We start from the raw sequence: 26,210 nt of genomic DNA on the forward strand, positions 1-26,210 counted from the left end.
AATATACAATGATTCTGTGAGAGATTCTATCTCGAATGGTATTTACTAAACAGCTTTAATCGTTTTAAGTGCGCTCTTATTTTCGCAATTGAACATACAAGAAAATAGTCGACCGAATTCCACAAGTTAATAGAAGGCTCCACTAAGTGCCTCTCGGGAGAAGTGCTCTTTGCATTTTTAGAACGCATCAAATAAGAAGCTATTAGCAGCGGGAAAAAGTGACGGCAGTATATAGGATTTGAATGAATCAGCTTCTAGCATTTAGAAAAAGAATCAATTTTTATAGGTAGGGGGAGGGAAAGGAGGATCGCGCGGACGAAGAGGAAAACCAGAGGTCACGGCGGTCCAATTGGCTGTTTAAATATTTATGAGGACGTTCTCCACTCGAGACGAGAGAGCCTAAGCAGCACCACCCGAATTCTTATCCTTTGTAAACTTTCTCCCGAACACTTTACAAACCGCACTTCTTTATTCCGTCCACTTTTCTCTTTCACTCGTTTTATTCACGGCGAATTAAAATGTTTAGAGACGCATTATCCTTCAGTGTTTTTGAATCTTTTCTGGAACGCATATTTAAACGCAAGTATAAAATTGCACTTAGATATATCTTAATGTCTAAATAAATTTTAATATTCAATAAGATTTTATTATTTTAATAATATGTATTTAATATGTATTTAATTTAATAAAATTTTGAAATTTAAATATGTATTGTAATAGATGTATTAGATATATTTCGTTACTTAATAACAGATAAAAATTTTGTAAAAATGTAACAATATATTCTAATTCTTAATTTATTTTACGTAAAAATAAAAATAATTTGGATGTTAATTCTAAATTTGAATTGGATCATTTTTATGACAATTTTAGATGTTCACGAGAAAAAAAATAGAAAAAAAAAATCATCCTCTATCGTATTCTTCCTTCTTTCGAGACATTGTCTCCTATAAATAAGAGCTCATGAGCATAATTATGTGTCCAAGCAATCAAGTTGGAATGCTCCTGGACGGAACGCCGGGCAGACGATGTCAATTCGGGTCAAACGATATTTATCTAGCGTAAACGGGACGATACGTGGTGAATGGAGAGGACATCTTCCGAATCGTGGCACCAAACGAGCTTGAGGAAACAAGCAAGGAAGGTGCTCAGTCCTTTTCGCCACGAGCGAGCGTGCGAATCACGTAATAGCATTGTAATGCGGTTACACACCTAGTCATATTTTCGCGTCGAGCGGCTCTATCGCGATTTTGCACAATATATACAATATTTCAACGAGTCGATACGCGGTTCGTTCATGGATCTAGATCCGCAAAGGATAATTAGCTCAAGCTGCCATAATCTATCTTCCGCGCTTTTACCTGCGCACATATGTATGTACGTACCTTCCTCCCTTCCCTACCGATTGTGTTTCTCGCTCGGCAGTCCATTGCTAAGGCGCGACTTCCGGCTCGATTTGCGGCGAGAATTATATCGGATTTCTGTCCTTTCCCCGTTCACAATCATCATTAGTTTCCCGGAGTTTCTCGAGAAGGATCAATCAAAACAGACGTGTTTACGGTAAACATTCTCGCCGGCAGATAAATCGACTGCTACGATAATTACATATTTCGGGAAGAAGAAAAAATCGCGAAAGGCGGATAGATCAGGCGAATTACTCGCCTGCGGATATTTCGTGCGATTTGCTCGTACGGAGTAAAAAATACGTGTTGGAAACGGTCCACTAAAGTCTTTGTTAAAATGTGTTGAATTTTTAACATATTCAAGCGTTAATTTCACATACCATGATTGTTATTTAAATATTTTGTTTTAAATGATATTCAATATTTTTTAGTGTTAAAATAACAATTTATGAGGGAATCACCAAATAATAAAAATTTTTTTTTAAAACATAAATTATAAAATGAATGAATAAAATACGTAATAAAATACGTATATCATTAAATACATATATCACAAATGTTAATTTTTCTGAAAAAATATACTTCTATACAATTTACTTACAAATTGTCATTTTGGTGTTAAGGGGTTAGACCATCTCTGAGGCCCTAAAATAATACCTAAGTTTGGGAATTTTTTTTGGAAAATTTTTTGGGTAAATAAATAACTGTGATCAAAAACTGTTTTTCTCAAAATGTTTCACAAAAAATTGCATTTTTACCTTAAAATTCATGTATAAAAATATTAATTGCAAAAAAATTTTCAATATTTCAAAAAAGCCTACATATTTCTTTGCAGAATGTATTAAAGAATATCCTGTAAAAATTTCAAGTAAATCGGTTGAAAATTGTAAGAATTATGTTGTACATCGATTTAAAAAATGTTGTTTTGACAAAAATGCTTAAAGTTTTTCAAGAGGATTTTTTGTAAAAATCGACAGCTCTAACAACATGACAAAGATGCAATTTCGCTACAAAAACTGTTTCCATCGCATTTCTATGACTAAAAGCTAACGATTTAAGTTAAAAAGTTTGATTTTTTTCAAACCTGAAGGGTGGTCTAATCTCTTAATATTTTTACATAATATTTGTGTTATTTTTTAACATATTCATCTTGTGTTAAATTAACACCAAAATTTGAGTGGATCGTGATACGTGATCGGGATACGTGAAATTTGATACAAATTTTCCAACCGTAAAACGTGTAACGCGGCGCTCGCGTTCTTGCGTAAATTGAGACGTAATAATTCGCGATCCGGAGCAAGGCGACGACAGGCGCCGATATCGGGGGAGGGAGGGAGGGAGGAAAGAAAAAAAAAAGAAAGAAAAAAATGTGACATTCCGCTTCCCGATCGAGTTCGCCATTCCCGCTCGATCGGACGCACTCACGTCGCGCGGGAAGCGATATCGCGGCGCATTGCACGAGAAGGGGACACACGTTGCACATATCAACGATTGCGCTCGTGCGAATCCTGCGTAACACTTTCTAGAGCCGACATTACACCCGGCGGTACCCGGACGTTATAAGACCGCGAGACGTTGGAATAAATAGAACTTTGCGAACGTGTTCGAAATGTCCCGGTCACTTGCGCTACCGGCGTGACGGTGACTCTCGTTCGCGGTGACTCTGTCATGCCAATGTTGAGTGTTTCCGCCATTTCCAGTTCAATTCGTCACAAATCAAGGCAGTTTGATCAAACTCATTTCATTAGTCCTTTTAATAATTTTCCCACGGTATGAAAGTCATACTATTAACGAGAAGGGATGTCACATATTTTTTATTAATTAAAATTAAAATTGCGTACAATGGAAGAAGTTTGATTGCATTATAGTTAGAATTCTGATGGAAAATGGACAAATCAGAATTTTCTGATTGAATCTATTATTAATTCTAGTTGAGATTTCATTTTATTTACATAATTAATTAAATTGTCTTCATTTATAAATGACATGTAATAAAAATTAACGTGTCATTTCTCGCTTCTGACGTTACGATGTAATATGCTATAATGACTATTCAAAAGTCTTGAATTTAAGTGAAAGAAATCTTGTTACTGCTTGAAGTCGATCTTAATACTTAAATATTTAGCTGAAAATTTATATACGATAAAAAATATTTTGTATTTGTGTTAGAAACGGTTCACTCGAGTCTTTGTTAAAATTTTTTTTTGCCGAATTTTTAGTATCTTTGAGTGTTAATTTATATGATTTATGTTATTTGAATATTTTGTGTTAAATTGATATTTAATATTTTTTACAATTAGTGCTAAAATAACACAATTTACGAGTATATGAAAAAATAATAAATATAGTGTTCTTAAAAAAAAATTCTAACGTAATTAAATAAAATGTATTAATTTAACATATAAATATTAACTTCAATGAAAAAATATAATTGCTTAAAAATTGTGTTACGTTTTTTAGTTTGATTTACGTTAATTTTTTACATAATATTTGCGTTACTTTAACACAAAAATTTGAGTGGACCGTTTAGTTGAAGCATATAAAATATGTTAAATTTAACACAAATTTTCCAACTGTGAATACATAACCAATTTGATAAATCGCACCTCCGTTTTTTATTGAAACGCAATCATACGCAAAAGAGTAGTAATATCATGTATTAAAAGAATATCACGTATGAGAATTCTGATTATTTCAATTAAATTTTGTATTAAATTGAGCAAATTTAGTACGTAATCTAATTAAGATAACAAGAATTCTAATTAATATAATTAAAATTTTCTAGTTTATTCGTTATTAAACAGGAATTTTGCGTGTATTATACGTTGCCATATTCAAAGTTTACCTTATCTGTAATTATTAAAAAATAATAAGTATTCAAAAATAATAAAAATAATATTTCATATATACACACACACACACACACACACACACACACGCACGCATAATAATTATTCTTATAATAATTCAGAAAATTCATCTCATCTTTCATCGCCTAAAAAATTATTTTCAAAGCAAACACGCCTTGAATTGTTGGAATTTGTCCGATTTCCGAAATATGCTGGATTTTGGATTTAGATTCTCGTTTCAGGTAACAAAGCGGAATCGCAGAGATCGCTGCACTCACACGCGAATGTTTCACATAGCGTGTGCGCGAGAACGCGAGAACGAAGTCATTGCTATTCGCGGCCCGCCACGGGAACCGGAAGCCCTCCATTATCCCCCGAGGCATCGGATACGCCCGTATCGCGGCACATTCCGTTTCAAACGAGACGTCGGCGTCGAGTGCAAAATTTCCCTTCTTCCGGATCTCCAGGCATCAATCTCGCTCCGCGGAACTGTGGCAAACAGACTCCGGCACAAAGCACGAATACGGCAAAGTCGTTGGAAACTCGTTGGATAAATGGAGCTGACATGTTGCTGGCCGGTACGCAAATAACGTAATAAGTAACATAAAAGTAATAATAATAGCTGCGTTATAAACGCGCGGGATTCTTATGTTTTCGAATCTCACGCGGTAAAATCTTCACTGTCTTGTACTAATCATTTATCAAACTGATCCACCACGTGAAACAACGCGAGGAACTAACGTCGCTTCTTTCCCGTTTTGGCCGACGATATTAATGACGCGCCGCCGGTTTGATTTGTTACGCTCCTTTCGACGAAGACAGCGACGATTTATAATATAGTAACACGAACTTTTTCGCGCGATACGCAGCGAAGGTGGATTTCTACATAACTGGAGAAAGAGAGAGTGAAAGAGATGAATGAGTCTCGAAGATGCGGTTCTCCCGAGAGGATTCATTCATGCGCTCATTCATCCGTGACGATGCAACGCGTCGCTCAGAGATAAACAATTGCGTGAAAATACGTAGATTGCGATTGCGTATGCAAATGCGCTCATGTCATTCTGAGAACATCAGCATGATGATTAATCTTCATCCGAGAAGAAAAAAACCAGTGGAAGCGATCGCTTAATACCTCGCGAGTAAGATTACTACTCTTTTAAGAGAACACCACGTTCTCTTTCTAAAATCATAAACTTATGGTTATTAATTAAAATTTATATTATAAAATTATTAATGTAAAATTTTTTTTTTAATATAATTTTAATTATAATATAAATTTTAAATATAAATTCTAATTAATGACCAGAAATTTACGTTTCTTATGAAAAAATAACCTGGGGAAATTGCTGCGTTTTGAGATATGTTGTACATGACAAATGGACATGACAAATGTCTCCGTTGAAACACTCACATAATATTAACAGATAAAAAGGGTTATTTTTCAATAAGAAACGTGCGAGGTCCTTTTACTTTTACTGTATTAAATATCTACGTTTAATGCACAAACGAATTATATTCCCTTCTCCTGTTTCCCAATCATCATCTTTTTTTAAGAAATGTACATATGTACTCGATCTTTTCTTGTGATTTAGATACCCATAGTAACCCACGAGTCGCTGTCGCAGAATCTCGAGAGCGCTCGAAAATTGTTGATCGCGATAATAAGATTACAGAGAGCATCAGTAATACCGCTTAACGAAACATGCTTATCAGTAACGTTGCAATTGACGCAAATTCGTTCGGATTAATCAGGAATATCGGGAGCCGCGTCTGTGGTTTATCGTTAAAATCCGGAAATGATTTCGAGAATGCGGAATTTCGAATTTCAGAGTTCATTAATATGCGAATATGCGTATATTTTAATCCCGGATTAATTTCGGGCTGACAATTCTGTGCGCGCGTGCAACACATTGTAAAATCCAAATGGTAAAATATGTGTACGCGCAAATAAATTAATACAACAGAACAAAATTAACCGAATAATTGATAAATCGAATAGAAGTAATGTTTGATGAATGAATTAGCGAGCGCTTGTCGCGGTGGGGTTTCGCGAAAACCGTCGCGCGAATATTCGCGACGCGTACATTGCATATGCAACGGGTGCCCGAGATACGACACGCGTGAAAGTCGAACGACGGCTCCTGCCCTCGGTCTGCTTTAATTACAAGAAGCTCGTGAAACCGATCGTTTCTGGCGAACGCGCGCCGCACGAGAAGCCGGCCGCGATGGTTTATCGCACGGGAGGAAGTAGATTATTACAACGACTACACTCACCCGGGCACTCCCTTTCGACGGAATGTCCTTCGCGTCGCGTCTGTCATTGTTCCCCGCGTTTCTTGACCATTCATTTCCTCGGCCACCGCGAAACGCGGTGCACTCATTGCAAGAGACCGATCGTTAAACGTGATAAAACTGAAATTGGTAATAACGAGAAGAATAAACGAGCGCGAAAGTTTGTTTCGCGTCTATTGTACATCAATACCTTATTTTATATTTTACAGGGAATAGACAAAATAAGATGAACCCTTGAAAAATCTATCTACTTGTTTTATTAATATGAAATGAATTAATATTAATATTTGTTTTGAATATGTATGAAGACAGTTTGATAAATCGGTTAAACAACTTTTTTTAAACTCTTTTTTATCAAAATTTTTAACTCATTTTTCAACATATGTAGTCTCCTTTTAGAAAGTCAATGATTTATCAAACTGTTCACGTAGATTCTATCTTTTTTGGAATACATGCTTGAGTAGTGTAACACAATATAGTGCAATATCATACTATTCTTTTAACAGAACAATTTCTTCTATTGTATTGCTTAGCAATACAATACTTCTAATTGCTTAGCAGAACAATCTCTTTTAGTTGCAGAGCAATATCTAATTAGTTGAAAGATATTGGAAAAAGAAATTTCACTCTATTCTTCAAAACTGTACAAATAATTCGATAATATTTATGGCACAGAAACTTGCAATAACACTGCTACAGCAATGTTACAATATTTTTGAAATATTACAATGTTACTGAAATTGTGCAAACAAACTATATGAGTCAAATTAAATAATTGTTTTGGACCAGGAAAAAATTAAAATTTTAAAGAACAGAAGACAATTTTGGAAAATAGAATAAAAAATTAATTTCCATTTCTCTAATATTATTTATAAATAATTGATAGATTCTATTAAAAGAACAGTACAACATTCTATCATAGTATTCAAGCGTATTGTAATTCTATTCTAACAAGGATATATATATAAAATACGTATTGAAAGCAAATGATGGGCCAAATTCTTATTAACAAAACAAATAATAAAATAAAAAATGTATCTTCTAGGTTCATATTATTTTATCTATCCTGTGTTATCTATCCTATTAAATTTATTACGTATACATGAAAATAAATTTATTACACAAAAATAATATGTTATTAAATAAATTTATTTTCATGTATATTGTAAGATACATGCGAAATTATCAACATCCTTCGTAATTCTCGTCGCTATTCAATGTTCATATAGCACAAATTACAAGATACTCGCTCGTATTATTGCCATCTGATTACGAACTTCCATTAAACGTGAAAATTTTCTTTTTCTTTCTCTCTCTTTCTTTCTTTCGTTCGTGCAACATTAATCGGTGGATTCGCAGAAAGCGGAATTTATGGCAAGGTGGAATCAATTACAAGAGAATACGGTGATTTAGTGCCACGAAAGATGTACACGCCTTTTACGGCAGGCAGTTCATTCCGCAGGAACGAGAGAAAACGAGCTTGTATCGGCGCACACGTGACATGGTACACGTGGTAATACACGCAATTGTCATTGTGCATCTTTTCTACTGTCCCTCTTCCCCTCTTCACGATTTGCGGCGACCACGTTCCACAAAGCAGCACCCTTCTATTAATTGTTAATGACCGCGCAAATTGTTCTCGGGAAACGGCGTGGAAATGAACGACGCGCCGCAATCAGCGATGGCGAAATTTTCCTGAGATCACAATAATCGCTGTAATTAACGTCGAATCGATGAAGTTTTCCACGCGGTGGATTCCGTCGACCGTGAGACATGAAAATCAAAGAGTTCTCTGAAAAAAGAGAGGAGGAGAGGAAAGAGACTAACAATCAGCGGAGTCGTGCGTTTGCGGAGGAAATCACGCACCATTGTCTTTCTTTCGGACGTTATACATTTAATTAGGATTGTTCGGGCATCGGGCGCGGGGATATTAATTAAAACGGTCTTCCTCTTGAAATTATCAATACGCGACGGTATACATTTTGTTCTTAATGATGCAGTATTGTACAATAAAAATTTGCATATATGATCCTATTGTTCGTGTAAATCTCGGTCGGAGATCCCACAGACGATCTACATTCAGACCCAAGTGATTGATTTGCATTTTAGAAATCTGAATATATGTTCGAAAACATAAACTTATTCAAAAAACGTATAAGCATGATTGTCACAAATCCTGAAAATCAGGGAATTGTCAGGTAAAATGGAAAAAACGATCAGAGAAATCAGAGAAAAGTTTGCAAAATTTTGTAGAAAATTAAAAATCTTGGCCGTAAAAAAGTTTATACATCACATTCACATAGTTTTGGAATACTACTTCAAAAATGCTAATAGTGTCCGCAAAATTAATAGTAATTTAAATTACTATTAAATTGGTCTCTCAACAAAATATTTAATAGTTTCTAAATCAGAACAAAAATATATAAAATTTCAAAATATTGAAAGTTAAGAAAAATCATAAAATTTTGTTTTAAAATCAAGGAAAAAGTTATGAAATTTTAAGATGATAATAACTCCGTTATTAATTGTATCGTAAATAAACGGTGACGCTTTAAAAACTGTAAATAATAAAAAGATAAATGTAAAATTAGATTTAAAATGGTGATATATAATTTCTTCCCCGCAGTTTATTATTTATGGCTTTCAAAGCGCCACAGTCTGTCAGTACAATTAATGGCAGAGTTCTCGAGATATTTATTATGGATTTTAATGAAATACAGAACAGAGTAAAATGTAAGCGATAACATATATTGTACTTATAGCGATCATACTGACAATGAGTCATGAAGGATCGGCTGAAAGTAGAGATTTCCAGATCGCAGTAATTGAACATTCTGGGTGATACGAGCGCGGTGGCCAGCAATTAGTCAGATATATGAAACGTTTCAGAATTCCAGTAATGGTATAAATAACCGCCGTGGGATATTGCAAGGTGGTCCGAATACAAAAATCATGAATTAATCTCGCGGTAACAGCGGCATGCAAGACAAGGACGAGTCAAACTTTTCCCGGCTAACGAGAGTCTGGAAGTCGAGCGTTATTATGGTAAAATGAAAAAAAGAAAAAAAGAAGGGGATAAACGAAACATGGAAAGGAATCGCGCGCGTGTAAGTGCGTAATAATAAATAAAATGCAATTTCCGAATGGGGACAGCGTCCCTTTTCCTACACACACAAAAAATATTGTTTTATTGTTAAGAAAAAAATCATTACTCAATTTATTTTCTTTCTTCTAAATAACGGTCATCTTTAAAAAAGAAAATTTTCTTGATAATAATCTTAAAATATTACAAATTTATTACAAATTTCAGAAAAAAACATTATTATATACTCAAAACAAAAATTTATTATTTTTTAGAAAATATTATAAAATTAATCAAAGAAGCGACTTTATAAATAAATCAAATTTGTTTTAATTTAATAATCTTATTATAATTGAAGTATATTAAATTCACTAGAATTCACTATATATTTTGAATAAATTTAATGCTTGATGAATTTATGATTGATTTGCGTGTATAAATTTTTTAAATACCTAAGTATTTATTACTTCCGTAAAGTATGTTTCATTTTTCTATGTGTATCGATGCATTTGTGCCTTTTTTTGTTATCGAAAATGTAGACTGGCAACGGACGAATATCCGACCTTTAACGAAATTCTGAAGTTAAATTGGATTTGTAAGTTTCAACAATAATTCGTCGATGGCCCGTCGGCGCCAAAGCGACTTAACTTCGCTAACTTATAGATGTAATAATAGCGAAAACAGAAAATTGCAAACTTTCAGTAGGATTTATAGTAGACGCACCATTTTTTTAATTTAAAATTTTTCTGAGAAAAGAAGATAAGTACGTATAATGGATTTTAATAGAGATTTTTTTAACTTGGAAGTTTCTGTCGATTTTGCATAATTGCACCGCTGCTACATCTGCATAGATACGAAAGATGTGATATGAGTGAAATTTTGAAGGGAAAGGCGAATGAGGAAAGGTCGCCGTGTGAAGTTCAGAGGCTTCTTTCAGTGAAAGAAGCTATTGTGTTGCCGCGTCGGAGGATATTAATTAGCATTAACGACAGAAAACGCGTTCGCGCGTCATTTCCGTTTCTTTCAGCGATATTCTTATCATTCATGAAGATGGAAAATCACTAAGGCCGTATTTTGAACTCTCTTTTATCAATAAAGGCGCTTTTAAGTATATGGTATATGGTATCTGTAACATATAATCTACATGCTTAAAAACACCTTTAACGATAAAAGAGAATTCAGAATATGAGCCTAATGGTGCACTAAATGTGCATTCTTCAGATTGATTTGGAATCCGATACCAGGAAAATATTCAAATAGATATTTTATGAATTTCTAGTTTTCAGTAAAGTTTTATAACTGTTGTATAATCTCAAAAATTATTTGGTATATTTCGATAAAAAAACATCTACCTTTTTTTAATTACAATTTACTGTAATAGTTTTATTGTTTTCATTATATAATAATTTATTGTATATTGCTAACTTGCTATCAAAAATAAGTAAATTAATTTAGATATTTTTTTCTCTCTGTTTCTCTCTCACCTTTTTTCTATTAAAATTAATTCTATAACGTTAGATACATTTAATTTCCGAAACAAAAGTTATTCTTGGAGAATTAAAAAATAATTCTTACTAATTTCAATTTCTTGAGCAAATTTCTAATTTTGATTCAATTTTTTATCTTTGAGAAATTACGTCAAGCACGTGACGAGAGATGAGCCTTCGTGCTCGCATCTGAACGGCACAGGTGCGTGCAGGCAGATAGATTACAGTCCATAAATTACAGTCTATTAGATGCCGAAAGATACCTTGCGATGTGATTGAAGAAGAAACTTCGTTCTTTGTAAAAGTTGCTATTAAATATCAATTGTAAAAAAAGAAATAAATCTGTATTGCATTCTATATATCTCTTTATAAGTTTCCTTTCTTATACGTTGCAAATTTGCAAATGAAGTTTTAAAAAATACCGACATTTTTTTTTTAAATAGTATATTAAGATAAATTATACATATAAAAAAGAATAAATTTTAAACAAAAACCTTTTTGGAATTGTGACTATTTTGTGTTTCTTAATATTTGCACAACGCGTTTCAATGATATTGTTGAAATATCTAAAGACTTGTGTCTACGATAATAGAAATCGCTCCGAGATTTCAGACGGAGAACGAATTGACCGACTACATTAGTCAAATGGGAATTCAAATGTGATTTGTTAATTCTTTCTGGACACAAAGAAAGGACGCGACGATGTAATACTAAAAATATTTTTCTCAACGGATAGAGAAACTCTCACCAAACTTATTATTTCGCAAAAACCTGGGCGTTGCTATCGCAACTTAACGCGTTTTATGGATTGAGTCGATTGACCTACATATTTAAGAAAAGAAAGTGCCGCACAAAGGTGTCAAGTAACATTTCATTTATCGTATTTATACTCCATAACTTTGTATACGTATTCATTATGTAAGGCTACTATCGGTTTTTGTGAATTGTCTCAAATATGAGTCATGCCAGTGAATTTCCTATACATTTATAAAAATATTGACTCAAAAGTGACTCGACGCGAGGAAAGTGAATTTTCGCAATTACTTTCCTCCCGTCATCAGTTTGCGAAAGTTTTTCACGTACGAGGAATGTTTCAACCTCAAGAATTTCGATAGTTCGTTTGGCATGACTCTCGATGTCCCCGTGATTTCGATAGCGCGACGTAACAATCGAGGCACAATTACACGCGAACGAATTTTTCTTTCTTCTTGAGCAATTCCGTTAGTACGCTGCGTGATAGAACTTGTTTTTCGCGGAGGTAAATACCGAATCGACTGAAGCGTATACGTGCGAAATCACGACGCGCGTCACTAAACTGGTATTTCCGCGTCTTGCAATTTTGCGAGTTCCACACGTAAAAAATTTTTGTTATGACAAATTACGGCAAATGAATAATAAACCTCATAATTATTTTAGGCAAAATCATGAAGCGTTCATTAATATTTAAGATACCTTTATAAAAATTTAATATTTCTTTAATTCCTTACATAATTTAATATTTGTTTATTTCTTAGATAGGTATTTGTTGCAAACAGTGTGATAATTTAAAAAAAGATTATGTAAGACATTACCATGTATTAAATTTAAAATTATTCCAACATTATTATGTTAAAAACTTAAACTGCACTGTATCTTTTAGAAAGGAGAATATATTTTTATAAAAGTCCAGGTAATTACGTTTCTTCAATGTAATGTATAACCGTAAAGTAACACACAATTATATAATAATAATCACTATTACCGTCACGCAAGAAATAATAAATAACACTATTTGTGGGGCGATAGAGATAATAGGACTAAAAAGGATCCATGTCGCAATAATTTTGGACAACCGATTTAAAACCACTTAATAACTGACAGGTAAACGTTACCTTACAAATTGCTACTTGTACAGCATTTAATATCCTACGTTTCAAAAGAAAACAAAATAGAAAGGGTGGAGCGTTTGATATTTCTAAAGCATTACCGATGACCAATGGACATTTTTTATTACGCTTTAGCTTATAAATCCAGGGCGAGCAATTAAACACGAATTTGTATCCCAGTGCTCTTTATCTTGAATATATCTAGATAGCAGCGCTTTGCACTGTCATTGCTAAATTCACACAAGATGTACCTTTGTATCCTACAAAGAATCTTACGTTTCTGGTGAAGAGAATTTTCGACATCTTGAATAAATCTCTCTCTCGAATAATTCAAGTATTAATAAATTTCATGAGATTAATTAGAAATTAGAGAAATCAACAGTTGCTCAATTGGTGACCGGCGTAGTTTGCGAATTCATTTACGTAGGATTGTGTAATCGCATCATATGTGCGTATCCCAATTAAACTCCACTGAGTCGGAAAAATTTATTAATTGCATTTTGCGAATAAATAGAATAGTCCGCGAGAAAATGCACAGAGAGTGCAAAATATGCGTTTGCTCTCGATCTCCCTCGGTCGTTTTTGATTTCCCTTTGATTTTTTCCGAGCCTTGTCGACACTGGTACCGCCAAAAGTGCGTGACGCAGTCACGCGTGGTGATCACGCTGGCCGCGTGAGAGAGTGAAATTAAGATCGTGACTGACTAATGTGCGTCTTACGTGACATCAGGAGAGAGACACGCTTCGAAAGGTCTAACCGCATCCTTGCGCCGGAGTTACGCGATTACGTAAGGAGAAAAGTGAGACACGCACGTATACACACGTCGCGAAAGAGCGAAAGAGAGCCGAGCAAGCGACAGAGAGAGAGAGAGAGAGAGAGAGAGGTCCGAGGAGCGGGACAGAAGTCGAGGAAATGTGTATCAAATGGTAATTCAATCAACTGTTATCATTCACCGATTTTTGCAATGCTATTATGCATTGTATATCACTTGAAAAAATAAAATAGAAAGGCTAAACTGACCAATGGAATGCGATTATAACGATCGTGTGGCTTTTATCCTCAAAAACGGCTGATACGATCGATCTTATGCATTCGTTCTACTAATTAATAGCACATACAAAATTTGCGACACAATACTTATATAATATTATGTAATTCAATTTCATATTTTGTAATTAAAATTTCATAATATCACGGTTGATTTTTTCGCACGCTCAGTGTTTCTTCTACGAATGATAGTGTTTTTGCACGATTAACGAGACGATTGTACGAAGCAAGAGCTAGAAATTACTCGTGAATTCTGTATAATTCATATCTCACCTGAATACAACGTTAATTCAAACACAACGAGAGTTCTGTTGGACTCGATGTGTTCGGAACAAATGTGAATTTTCCATTATCGCGAGCGCAACGCAGCACGACGCATCAATCGAATACGAGCGGAGTGAAAGCCAATCGCGGGTATTGTGCGCAAAATGAAAAGCACATTGAAGATTGCGCGAAATTACGTAAAAGAAATTCATCTTTGCGCGGCGTCGCCGAAGCGTCGCGCAAACTTACGAGCGCGCGATCAGTCGGCAGGATACAGAAGCTTCAAGATTTATTATTTTCTACCTTTAGGCGCCTTTTATCCAACTTTTACACGATTGCGTAAGTTAATAATGTCAATGAGAAAGGACTAGACCTCCAAGAAACGCAGGACAATCTTTTATTAAAATGGCCTTTTATCGGGACAATTAAGATTTCGATATACCTCTGTATATTTTTAGATGCTTCAGATGCTTCATGTCGCTCGTGCAAAAATAACAAGTCAAAGGTCAAAATATCATGAAAAATGATGGAAAATATCATAGATGTAATAGACTGTGCATTCCTATGAAGGTATGTCGTTATTAGTTTAGAAAGAGTGAGGCAACTTCGTATTTCTCTCTCTCTCTCTCTCTCTCTCTCTCTCTCTCTCTCTCTCTCCTATTACTATTATATTTTGTATAAATACTTTGATTCTATCTTATATAATTTTACATTTCCGCATATTTTTGTTCTTCACGCATTATTTGTGTTGCGTTACTTTTGTCAATATGTGTTGCTATGCATATTTTTGTATATTCTTTCCATTATACTTTCTTTTTTCTGCTTCGTTTTATGTTCTTAGAGGACTTACACTAGAATAGAAATAAACTTTTATCTCTCTCTTTTCATCTATCTATCTCTTTCTGTAAACTGTCTAAAGTATCAAGTTAAAAAGAGATACTAATATGATTCAGTGGTTGCGTTCTCTTTCTAACAGAGTACAGAGTAAAAAATCAAAGAATGTGCAATCTATAAGTATTTATTACATCCATAAACCAAACACGAAGATGATGCTAAATGTTGAAGAGCAAAATAAGATATTAATCGTCGAAGCTCTATTGTAGACATTTCAAATTGACGGCGATGTCAAAGATTTGCCGCGCGACGAGTCATTGATACGCGAATAGCGATGTAAATATGTACCTCGTGCGTTCGTATCTGTTTATTCTCGCGAATTACGTTACATGCTTCGCAGTCGCAGTGACTTTCTTCGCGCCGACAATGGGATACCCGTGGCGGCGTAACTAGGCGTTAAACGTGAACGACTGGCAGTGATCGATCCGCGTCCCCGACGTCTCTTCCCGGCTTATTTGACCCGTTTTATGTTTCATCTCTACTGTAATCGTAGCCGCGACTTTTTTACTTTCCCGCGGTCTTTCGCCAGTCGTGGGCTGGGAATGCAAGACAGCCTCTGCGAACGGAACGTTCCTCGCGCTTTCTACCCCTCTCACGTTTGCTTTGCATTACGCAGGCAAAACTTTATTGCTGCATTTATCGCCATAAACTCCTGATTCCTTCCTATCTCATTCTGTTAATTCCGGCACTTGTAACATTAGATAAACGTTTCAGTGAATGGGCATGTACTTATATGTCCAGACATTTGTTATTATTAATCTTAAATGCTTTTTTAAATATAATATTATAATTTAATTATAATCTTTAAATACAATTAAATTGTAATTTATAATATTGTAATAAAAAGAGCATTTAATAATAATATAATAATAATCTTAATAATAATCACCATTTGTTAAAAAAAAATTTGGTCTTTTATTTATTATAATATGTAAGAGCCTTTTTTCATCATTACTCGAGTTTTTAAGTCTAGTATTATACTTTATTGATCTCAATAGCACAATGTTACAGTTAAGAAATATAAAACGATCTTTTTGCATCTTCAGCAATTTGATGTTCCTTATTGGTACTTTCTCAACGTGAGTTTGTATATCCCAAATGCGCTGTTCTGATTACATTAGAAATCTCATCTTGGATCAGTCGTAAGCTTGAGATTCACGTGGCGAGCGCAGAAGTGCCGGAAGACATGCGGAAACGCGAGATCAAGCGGTGCAGCGCGCGTACGTGTTAATTAAGGCAGAAACAGACTTCGAATGAAAGTCACGGCTACATAATGACGTGCTTAGCTTGCTATTCTGCGAATCTCGCGTAATGGAATCGAGTTACGGCGAACCGCGCCGTACGCGGGAGAAAGTGTGAACGAATAGGATCCCTTTGCCTAAATTTAAAGAGATTAATTTTCTGTTACAGTATTCAACACTCAAATTCTTTCTAAAGTGCCAAATTACAGTATTAATAAACTTCGAAGATTTTTTTTCATGCTGAACATGCAACATTGGCAGAATTTACGTAGCGCATCAGAATTTTGAGTAAATTGAGGACAAATAACGTTTTTGGCCATTTTTAATCTTTTTACAGGAAAACAAAAACTTGTTTTTAAAAACGTTTACGGCATCTAAAAGTACAATTCAAGAGCTTTGAATTTTAATTCATGATTGTATGATTTATTTTTTATCAAGTTATGGCTATTTAAATTTTAGATTTTTTATTATAATGATGCTGTTCAATAAAAAAATAACTTTTCTCTTTAAAATATTATTATGTATACCTAAAAGATTTTTTCTTGCTAAACACAATGCTCGTCAGAATTGATGGAACACATAAGAATTTTTAGTAAATTGGGATAAAATGAGCTAAAGACCATCTCAATTTATTAAAATTCAAATCCACCTCAATTTATTAAAACCCTACGTAAATTCTCGTGGATTTGGATTTTAATAAATTGTTTTTGGCTCATTTCATCCCAATTTACTAAAAATTCCGACATGCTCCATCAATTTCGACGGTATTGTGTTTAGCAAGAAAAAATCTTCTGGGTATATACTATAGTATTTTAAGGAGAAAAGTGATTTTTTGGTAATACTTTGACACTTCAGAGAGAAAAAAAGCAATTTTTATCAATGAAATATTAATAGCAATTAATTTGTAGCTTAGCTGGACGAATGCAATGGAATAGGTTTCCGGAACAAAAAGAACAAATGGCCCTCTCGCAAAGGAAGCACTGCTCTTTATCCTTTTTATCGGCTAGTTATTTCAAAATTTATCAAAATTGATTTATCGACAAATTTGTATGTCGGCGTGTACCTGGAAACGTCCTTAATGAACGGAAGCTCGTAAAACGTCGAGGATAAAGGTATCCCGCGGGTGGGCCGCGATAAAACGCGCAAACGAGTGATGATGCTTGGGCGTCCCACGTGTCGCGACCGCGATGCATACATACGTTCGTCGCGTGGATATCCCACGAGGCCGCATTCCGTCCGTCGTCGCCGGGTTTCAATAGACGTTGTTTTTTATGCGGAACGTATAGATTCCACAGATAAATAGACCCGCCCGGTGCGTCATCCAGGCGCAGTCTGGGCCTCGATTATTACAGCTCCCATATTTGCGTCCCATATCTAGCGCGAAGCGTGGGCGTTTGATTGCACCTTTTATTTGTCTAGCTTCAAGGAACCGTCGTGCATGCAATCTGATTACAGCTCGCGAGCTAAGCGGCCACGTCTGACGCCTCGGTGATAAATTTAACGAAGAACGCGGCAGGAATTGATAAGAATCTTCCTCGCGGTAGACATTATGGTTAACAAATTACGCAAAAGAATTTTTATGTCAAGCGTAGAAAGAAAAATCTTCCTTAATAGTCATTTCATTTCTGTACGAAAGTAACAATAAGAAATTTAAAATAATGCCTAGTAAAACATTCTTAAGCGTGTATCACGTAATTTATTAGCAAAAAATTCTTCTAAATAGGTACTAATTTCTAAACAGAAAAGATGTTTTTCGAGTTATTAATAGAAGGTATTACTTTTACTTTTCCTATATAGAATGTATTTTTCCCGATATATTAGCAATCCAATTAGGTATAAAGATAATTTTCTTCATAGGATAAAAAGTTGGTTCAACGACTCTGATTCACCCTGTATATACAAGAAATCTTTTTAAAGAAAAGTATCGTAAATTAAGAATGACCTTCATTCCAATCACTACATTCATTATTACTTCATGTACATATCTCATACCTCATATATACATATATATATATGTATATATAGGTACACATTATGCTCTTCATGTAAATGAATTTCCAAATCATTTATACATTTATGTCACATAATATAGGTATATATTCTCACAAAGAAAATCTGATTTCGTGGTACTATTTTTTTTTTCTTATTTATGTTCTTTTAATGGTACTGTCTTTTTTAATTACGCAAGGTTTCAACGTGTGCCTCCAATTTTTAACAATACGTAACAATACGTAAGAATGTATTATACATAAAAGCCTAACACAATAAATCGCTAAGGAATTGCGCAAATTATCGCAAATTCAAAACACGCTTTGTTCCTGCGCTTTCTTGAATCCTATCAATCGCTTACGAAATGTTCGTTGCAACCGTGTGTAAGGCGCTCATCATCTGGCTATCCTGCAAATGTGCGCCTTGAGAGAACTCGAGATTTACATTTTATACTTTGTGAACGCAGCTGGTGGTCTGACGAGACGCTTACGTACGATTTGCACAGAATGCCCGTATCATCCTTTCATTCTTCAATTCCCTATTCCATCCGGCGCCGACATTATCACCGGTGTTGACATCTTTCGTTTTTTTACTAATTTATACTTTACGGACCATGATCTTTCGCGCTAACGTGATTTACGTCATTACGGCGACTTTACACGCTCGGACTTTAGAAATTATTTCATCCTTCAGATACCACCATAAAGCGGTGTCCTATATTACGCAGACGTGAATATATATAACTGAATTTTTATATACTTCAACTAATAACATCATAGATTTTGAGATTTGGATATCTCTTAAGTTGCACGCTCAAATTTCTTTGAATGAAAAAATAAATACCCTCTTCAGCTTGCACATTAATTTCTTTTTTAATTAATTTATTAATTATATATGTTTGATTCATATATATTCTAAATTTATATCATAGAATAAATAAATATTTTTTTATCCTCGAGATTTTATACATGGAAAGAACAGTTTTGCTGAAGTATCTAAAGCCTTGTCTACAATCGCACAGTCTATGTCGCATGTCGTATGTTCTCAAGAGCTTTTGTCATACGGAGTTGAGTCAACTTTAACTTTCTGCAATTGCGACAAGCGTATCGCATGAGCTCAGCCAATCACAGCATAGCAAGTTGACGTGTAGAATTTGTTGTCAAATTGCGTGCAAACAATCCTTGCGACTATTGTAGACGAGACTTTAAAGTTTAATTACAAATCTGAAAATATTATAATTTTGTTGGACTAATAAAAATTCAAATAATTACGTAGAATGCTGATTACGTTCAAGCTGATTGTTAGAACATCAAAATTTTTTGTAGCATTACTCATAATATTTGAGATTCCTCGTAATTCTTTTGATAATCCAACAAAATTGTTTTTAGATCTGTAGCTATCTAAATTTTTAAATACTTCAGCAAAATCATTCTTTCTATATATCTAATAATATTAATAATAATGTCTACAGGCTTTTCATATTTAATGCCTCTGCGATAAAAATGCAATAAAAACTTGAACATAAGAGAAGCAATTTCAGAGATACGTTAATGACTAACGTAATAGATAACTTATTCGTTGACTAGAAAAGATATACCTCGTTATATAATTTAAAGCTTTTAAATTAAATAATGTACATTTTATACATTCTATCTTTATATATTTACATATTTATTTATTTCCTGCTATACACGTACACATATCGGTAACTATTTATTAAAGTATTAAATTTATTATACGTTTATCCGTGTCTTTTTCAATCTCTAATGCTGATTGCGTGAGGCGATTCATTCGCGATTCTTGCAACGTGCCACGCTGTTAGCTCGTTCGCTCGCGCGATTCATTTGCGATTCTTGAATCGTATTCGATCGCCACGCGCGTGTTTACATCTACGTAGGAAACACCTTGGTCTCGGCACTAAAACCTAGTTAGCGGGCAAGCTGATCCGGGCGTCTTTCGAGGACATCCTCGAGATCGCGCTCACGCAAGTCAGATTGTACTCAACTTAACTGTACTTACTTAAGGGGATGCTGGAATGATCAAATTATCGACATTACAGTCGTATAAAAAATCTTCGAATTGACTGAACGGAATCAAAAATCCTTTTACAGGATTAAAGTTGACGCTAAATTAGGAGGTGGTGCAGTGGACTTTATATTGAAATCAAAAGAAAATTAAAACTTTTTAACTTTTTTTCAATTTTAGTATAATGTCCACTGCATCACCTCTTAATTTTGTCAACTTTAATGTAAAAGGATTTTGTCGATAATTATAATGTCGATAATTTGCTTACTTCAGCATCCCCTTAATTCTCAAAAACAACGAGGAAGATTGATCACTATCGTAAGACGCCAAGTTTTATGCGTTCTGCCGCAGAGAATAATCGTGAAAAAAGTGTCGCCCACATAAAAACGAGATGACTCACGCAACTGGGAAGAATCGCATTTCTCCGCGAATTAAAAAGTAATTAGAGATGATTTGATTTAATTTCTTTTCTTAAGTCAAATTATTATCGCTCATCGCATAATTACATCTCAGTGATATTTGAAAAAATTTAACGAAATATTCTATGGAGATTTTGAATCCCATCCACATTTCTTATTTTCACTCGTATATATAATAAGAAGATTATGTAATTTAATTAACATATATATTATCTCTTTCATATGTTACTTAGATAATATATTATCTATACCTATTTAAATAATAGTATATTAAATAGTATAATAAATTTAATAATAAATAAAGCTTGTGCTTTATACATATATTTACATTTTTCCAATTTGAAATAGGAGACTCATTATAATTTAATTCCAATATCTATAAATTATTATCTATTATAAATTTGCTTGTCGCCATAAAAATGGTAGAAATATGAAGAAACTTACTTTGCAGCAAAAATCCATGCAGCGCGAGGTTCATGACTACGATATAATTGATTTCTTCAGCCTGAAACAGAAAGTATAAAATTAGACGGTGTTGTTGCAAAACAAATTAAATATTAAATTTCATGATACATTCATATTTACATCATTATCGCTATAATCGCGTACGTAAATTTCCATCGAATTTAATATAAATATAAGCATTAAATATGCGGAAATATTTGCATATTTTTAATGGTCCACGTAACAGATAATAAAATTATCTTACAAATGGAGAAAACATTTCATATATCGCGACGTCGCGTCGGAAACACGACGTCAACGTCGAAACGTTAATGGTATTCTAACAATTTGCTCTTGGAGAGTAATAACGTAATAACTAGCCATGCTAATTGCTACTAAATCGCCGGAGGCGTAAAGGAATTAACCGAGGCAAATAAACTCGTCCCGCCAGTCCGTCGATCTTTGTATGCTCTTGCGGACGGTCAGTAGCTTCAAAGGACGTGTGACATCTCTATCGCCAGTGTCAATATTTGCCTGGAAGCCTCGGCATGAGAAGAGGAACAAACGCGGTCTAATACCGCAATACTGCATTCAGTGCATGTCGATCTATCGAGTGCCCCGTTAGTAGCTAGCTAATTACCCGTCTATTAATTAAGCGTAACTTAGGCAACTCCTCGAGCGAAAGTCCTTGGTGAAACAGTCAAGAACGCAATTTAAACAGCAACTAGTATTTTGCGACTTTATAATCTCATCGTGATCAGGCAAGAATTTCTTAGCATCTTACTACTTTTCCCTTTTTTTTTCGTTTTACTATTTGCTTTTGAAATATCTCACATTTATTGTGCCGTAACAAACTGTAATTCATGATTCATTATTATAATGTTAAGAAGTTTGAAGAAATATTATTATTGAATGGATTTATAATAGATTCTCTCTCTCTCTCTCTCTCTCTCTCTCTCTCTCTCTGTATTTCATTTTTATATTTTTTCGTTATTTAGTATTTAAAAATAAAAAACAATGTTCGAAACATTTTAAATAACTTTGTTGTTAGAAATCGTGCATTTGCGTGCACTTTTATTAATTTTATTTCAATGAATTATCGAACATGCATGGCTGCAGCGCTGCCATATAGCGATTTCGTACGTGCAAAAAATGATAAATAAGATCGCCTGTGCATACGGAGAGAGGAGAGGGGAATGTTCGAAAGTCTATAGGGAACAATGACCGGGCGGTGTTACAGGTAAAAATAATTCAGGTCGCGCAAGTTAACGTTATAACGGCGTATTTGTCGACGAAGAAACGGACGATGGATTTCGCGACCCGAATTATTATTAAACGGGATAACTGCGCGGTCAGAAAAACGAGTTTTGTTTGAGAAAATGGGAGAATAATGTGAATCTCGACTTGGTGAGCGGAGATTTCTTTATAATTCTTCGATATTTTCGTTGACAAAATTCTTAAAGGCGATTTGTTTTTATTGTGTAATGTAACTTTCTCTTTATTCTTCGCACTTCTTTATTTTTAAATTATCGGCAAAAGTTACTTTCATCTCTATTATTAAACTTCGATACGTTAAAAGCAATATTACTCAAAAGCAATATTAATTATCGTGTTGATGTTTTAAACGTCATTTATTATCATGACGGTCAAGAAAAGTATTTATTTAGTTTCATAATAAACTATTACCTGGTTGTTATATTATTCTTTATATAATTATCTCTTTTATTTTTTTTATCTTTTATACCTTTATAAAAATATAATTATATAAGTAAAACAACATATAAAGAAAAAGCGAAAGAATAAAAAATAAAATAGTATTTTCATATATTTAGATTTCGTTATTAAAATAATAGTGCATGGAACAACTATTTTACTAAAGTATTTCCAAATTTTTACTAAAGTATTTCCAAATTTTTAGATACAGATCTGAAAATAATATTGATAGATCATCCAAATAATTATGTAGAAAATTCAAGCATGACGAGCAATGCTGCAAAAAGTTTTTAACATTCTAAAAATTAGATTAATTGTCCCACATAATATTAATAGTTAATATAATTATATAATTATTAATATAATATATATATATTATATATTAATATATTATATATTAATATAATTATTTTAATAGTTCAATATAATTATTTCTAGATCTGTATCTAGCTAAATTTTTAAGTATTTTGGCAAAACTATCCTTTATTACAGTATTAGAATTAATAAACAAGTAATATTCGCAATATTTGCAATTCTGCAATTATCTCTCTTCTCGCACAAAACCAAGCGTGATCAAAGTAATAATTATGCACTCAAGAATACAAAAAACTGAAACAACCATCTATCTAGATATTCGTCGTTTGCAAAACGAACGCATAATATTTGGCACAATCATTTACAATTCGAATAGCATCAAGGTCACAAATTGCACAACTGCACAGCTGCAACGGTTTGTGCATTTTATTGCAATGTAAAAGCGACGCGACGTTTATCGGATCTCGATTTATCATAACGAATCGTAGCTCGGCTTTTACTCGATAAATAGTGCTGATAATACACGGTCCCGCGATCGGCGCGTTTCTTCAGTACGTTTATATGGCAGTTATGAATGATCGGTGCGATTCAATCATTTCTCGAGCCTGCTTTCCAACGTGTGGGGGCGTATGCATACATCGCAGTTTGTCAGGTCCATCGAATTCAAGATAGATTTCCTTCCGACAAGTAAAAAGACGAGATGAATATCTCCACCACATACATACGAGCTGAGAAAAATCGCAAGGTGGTCTATCAACGACTTTTAAGCTTAAGTTTTACACCTTAAAATTTTATAGACGGAAATTTAGAGCAAAATTCCAAGTATTTTCAAAGTTAAAGCCTGTAAACGTGACTTATCTTCGTTCTGCACTACAGCGTGCTACTACAAGTATATTCGGATGCTCGGAATAGGAAATAGGGAGACCCAGGACCTACAAGCTGCCATCTTGTAACGCTGGAACACTGCTTGTTGCGTTACCTGGGAAAGGTGGGAGAACTTTTTCGTTAAGTTTAACAAAAATACAAAAATTTATGGTCCCAGGTAGCGCTATAAGCTGTGCCTCAGTCAGGGTTGGGCAATTTAGAACTGTGAATAGTTTCTTATGTATAATACGTTTAACATACGGTATTATGCGGTATAAAAACCGTGTATAATACGTTATGTTTGATACATGTCCAACCTTGACCTCAGTGTTACAAGACGGCAGCCCTGTAGACCCTGGGAAGACCTATTCTTTGCAATTCCCTCTTTTTCTTTGAACTCTTATTCCGTTTAGAGCAGATATTCCGGCAAGAATATATGTGTAGCTTTTCGAGTGAAAATTTTACGAAACCTTTATACGTAACAGAAAGAATATTTCCAAACGAGCGTTTCAACGTTTCAAACCAGTTGCAATCAGTTCAATCTCAGAATTCGGTATGTACGAATCGTTTTTGATAATTTAAAATGCAGTCATATCCTAAAGGAAACAAAGAAATATCTTATTCCCGAACATCGAAACCATTGAGTAAAAGGCGTTTCTGCGGTAATCAATTCACGAATAAGCAAGGAGAAACAGTTGAAGCAAGTGCAAGTGCAAGAAAATTGTAGCACCAGCGGTGATAATATTGTTTGGAATCCTTTGCACGCTTATAAATTGATTGAATTTTTTACTATATTCACGGCTCTCTCAGATCTCATAATTTGTTTTGTAAACAAAAAAGTTTAAGAAGGTTAGAAATCAAGGCCTTGGATTTAAACTTGTGATGTTGTGCCGCTGTGATTGCTGAGATATACATTTCGGACCGTTGATAGATATTAATGGATACGAAGTGAATCGTAGAATCGTATTTCTTATGCGTCTCTTAGGTCTTGACAGAGAAGAGAATTTATTCTGTAATTTCATCGATATTTGCGACGGATTAGCTGAAAGTTCGTACAACAGCATTATAGAATATATGTACACTGTTACAAAAACAGTATTTAACCTTTGTACAAAGAAAGCTATAAACACAGAGAAAAAGGAAAATAAAAAACAAGGAAGATCAATTTGTAATTTGAAGATGTCTGGTGACGGTTCATGGAAAAAGCGCGGTTTCGAGTCTCTGTATGGCGTAACGACTCTAATAGGGTATTATTTTGATAAAGTGATTTAATAGTTAAAAGTAGCTATTGTCAAGGTTGTACTTTTTGGAAGAATAAACATTTTACTCAAGAATATTGAGAATGGTATACAGATCATGAAGAATATTGTACTATAAATCACAAAGGTTCTGCGGGAAAAATGGAAATAACTGCAATGACAGAAATGTTTCAAAGATCCGTCGAGAAATTCGGGGTACAAAAATTATATTGAAGATGGAGACTCTAAAACGTTCAACGCTATTTGTAAATGCCAAATTTTACGGTGACAATTTCCAGGTAATCAAAAGTGAGTGTGTAGAGCATATCGAAAAAAGAATGGGGACTTGACTTCGAAATGCTAAGAAAACGCATAAACTTGGCGGAAAATGAAAATTGACTGATGCATTTATAAAAAAACTTCACTTCCTACTATGGCTTAGTTATTTAAAGAAATGTGAACAGAGAGAGTGTTGAGGATATGAAAAAAAGTATTAGTGGTCACTTATTACCATTTGTGCTCAAGATGAAGAACACGAATACTGTTCGCCGGGAGTAGACAGTTGATGCAAATGGCAAAAGGCTCAGACTACTGGCGCACATTTTGAGCACTCTGTACCTGTTCATCCTGAAGTACAAATATATATTTTGCCCATTTATGAAGACCTGTCAAACGAAAATTTTACGAGAATTTATTACAAATGTGTTTGGGTGACCACACGCAAAACGTCAACGAAAGTTTAATTCCATCGTTTGGCGCTTGGCTCTCAAGCATCTACA

General features: G+C 34.1%; 1 protein-coding gene and 1 pseudogene across 3 annotated transcripts in view; one reads left to right on the forward strand and one right to left on the reverse strand.

The window, feature by feature from the left end:
• LOC105146025 (uncharacterized) overlaps positions 1-26,210 on the reverse strand; it is a 76,265-nt gene that overhangs the window by 25,240 nt on the left and 24,815 nt on the right. For all 3 annotated transcript variants that reach the window (XM_087410254.1, XM_011056041.2, XM_011056042.2), the window contains one exon: positions 21,302-21,362. In XM_087410254.1, the coding sequence (XP_087266380.1) occupies positions 21,302-21,335 (34 nt within the window). In that variant the 5' untranslated portion in view covers positions 21,336-21,362. The remainder of the gene's footprint in view (positions 1-21,301; positions 21,363-26,210) is intronic.
• On the forward strand, positions 24,280-25,881 carry LOC147910961 (uncharacterized; annotated as a pseudogene).

Source organism: Acromyrmex echinatior, chromosome 1, assembly GCF_024713525.1.
Source record: "Acromyrmex echinatior isolate Ae372 chromosome 1, ASM2471352v2, whole genome shotgun sequence".
NCBI classification, from domain to species: domain Eukaryota; kingdom Metazoa; phylum Arthropoda; class Insecta; order Hymenoptera; family Formicidae; genus Acromyrmex; species Acromyrmex echinatior.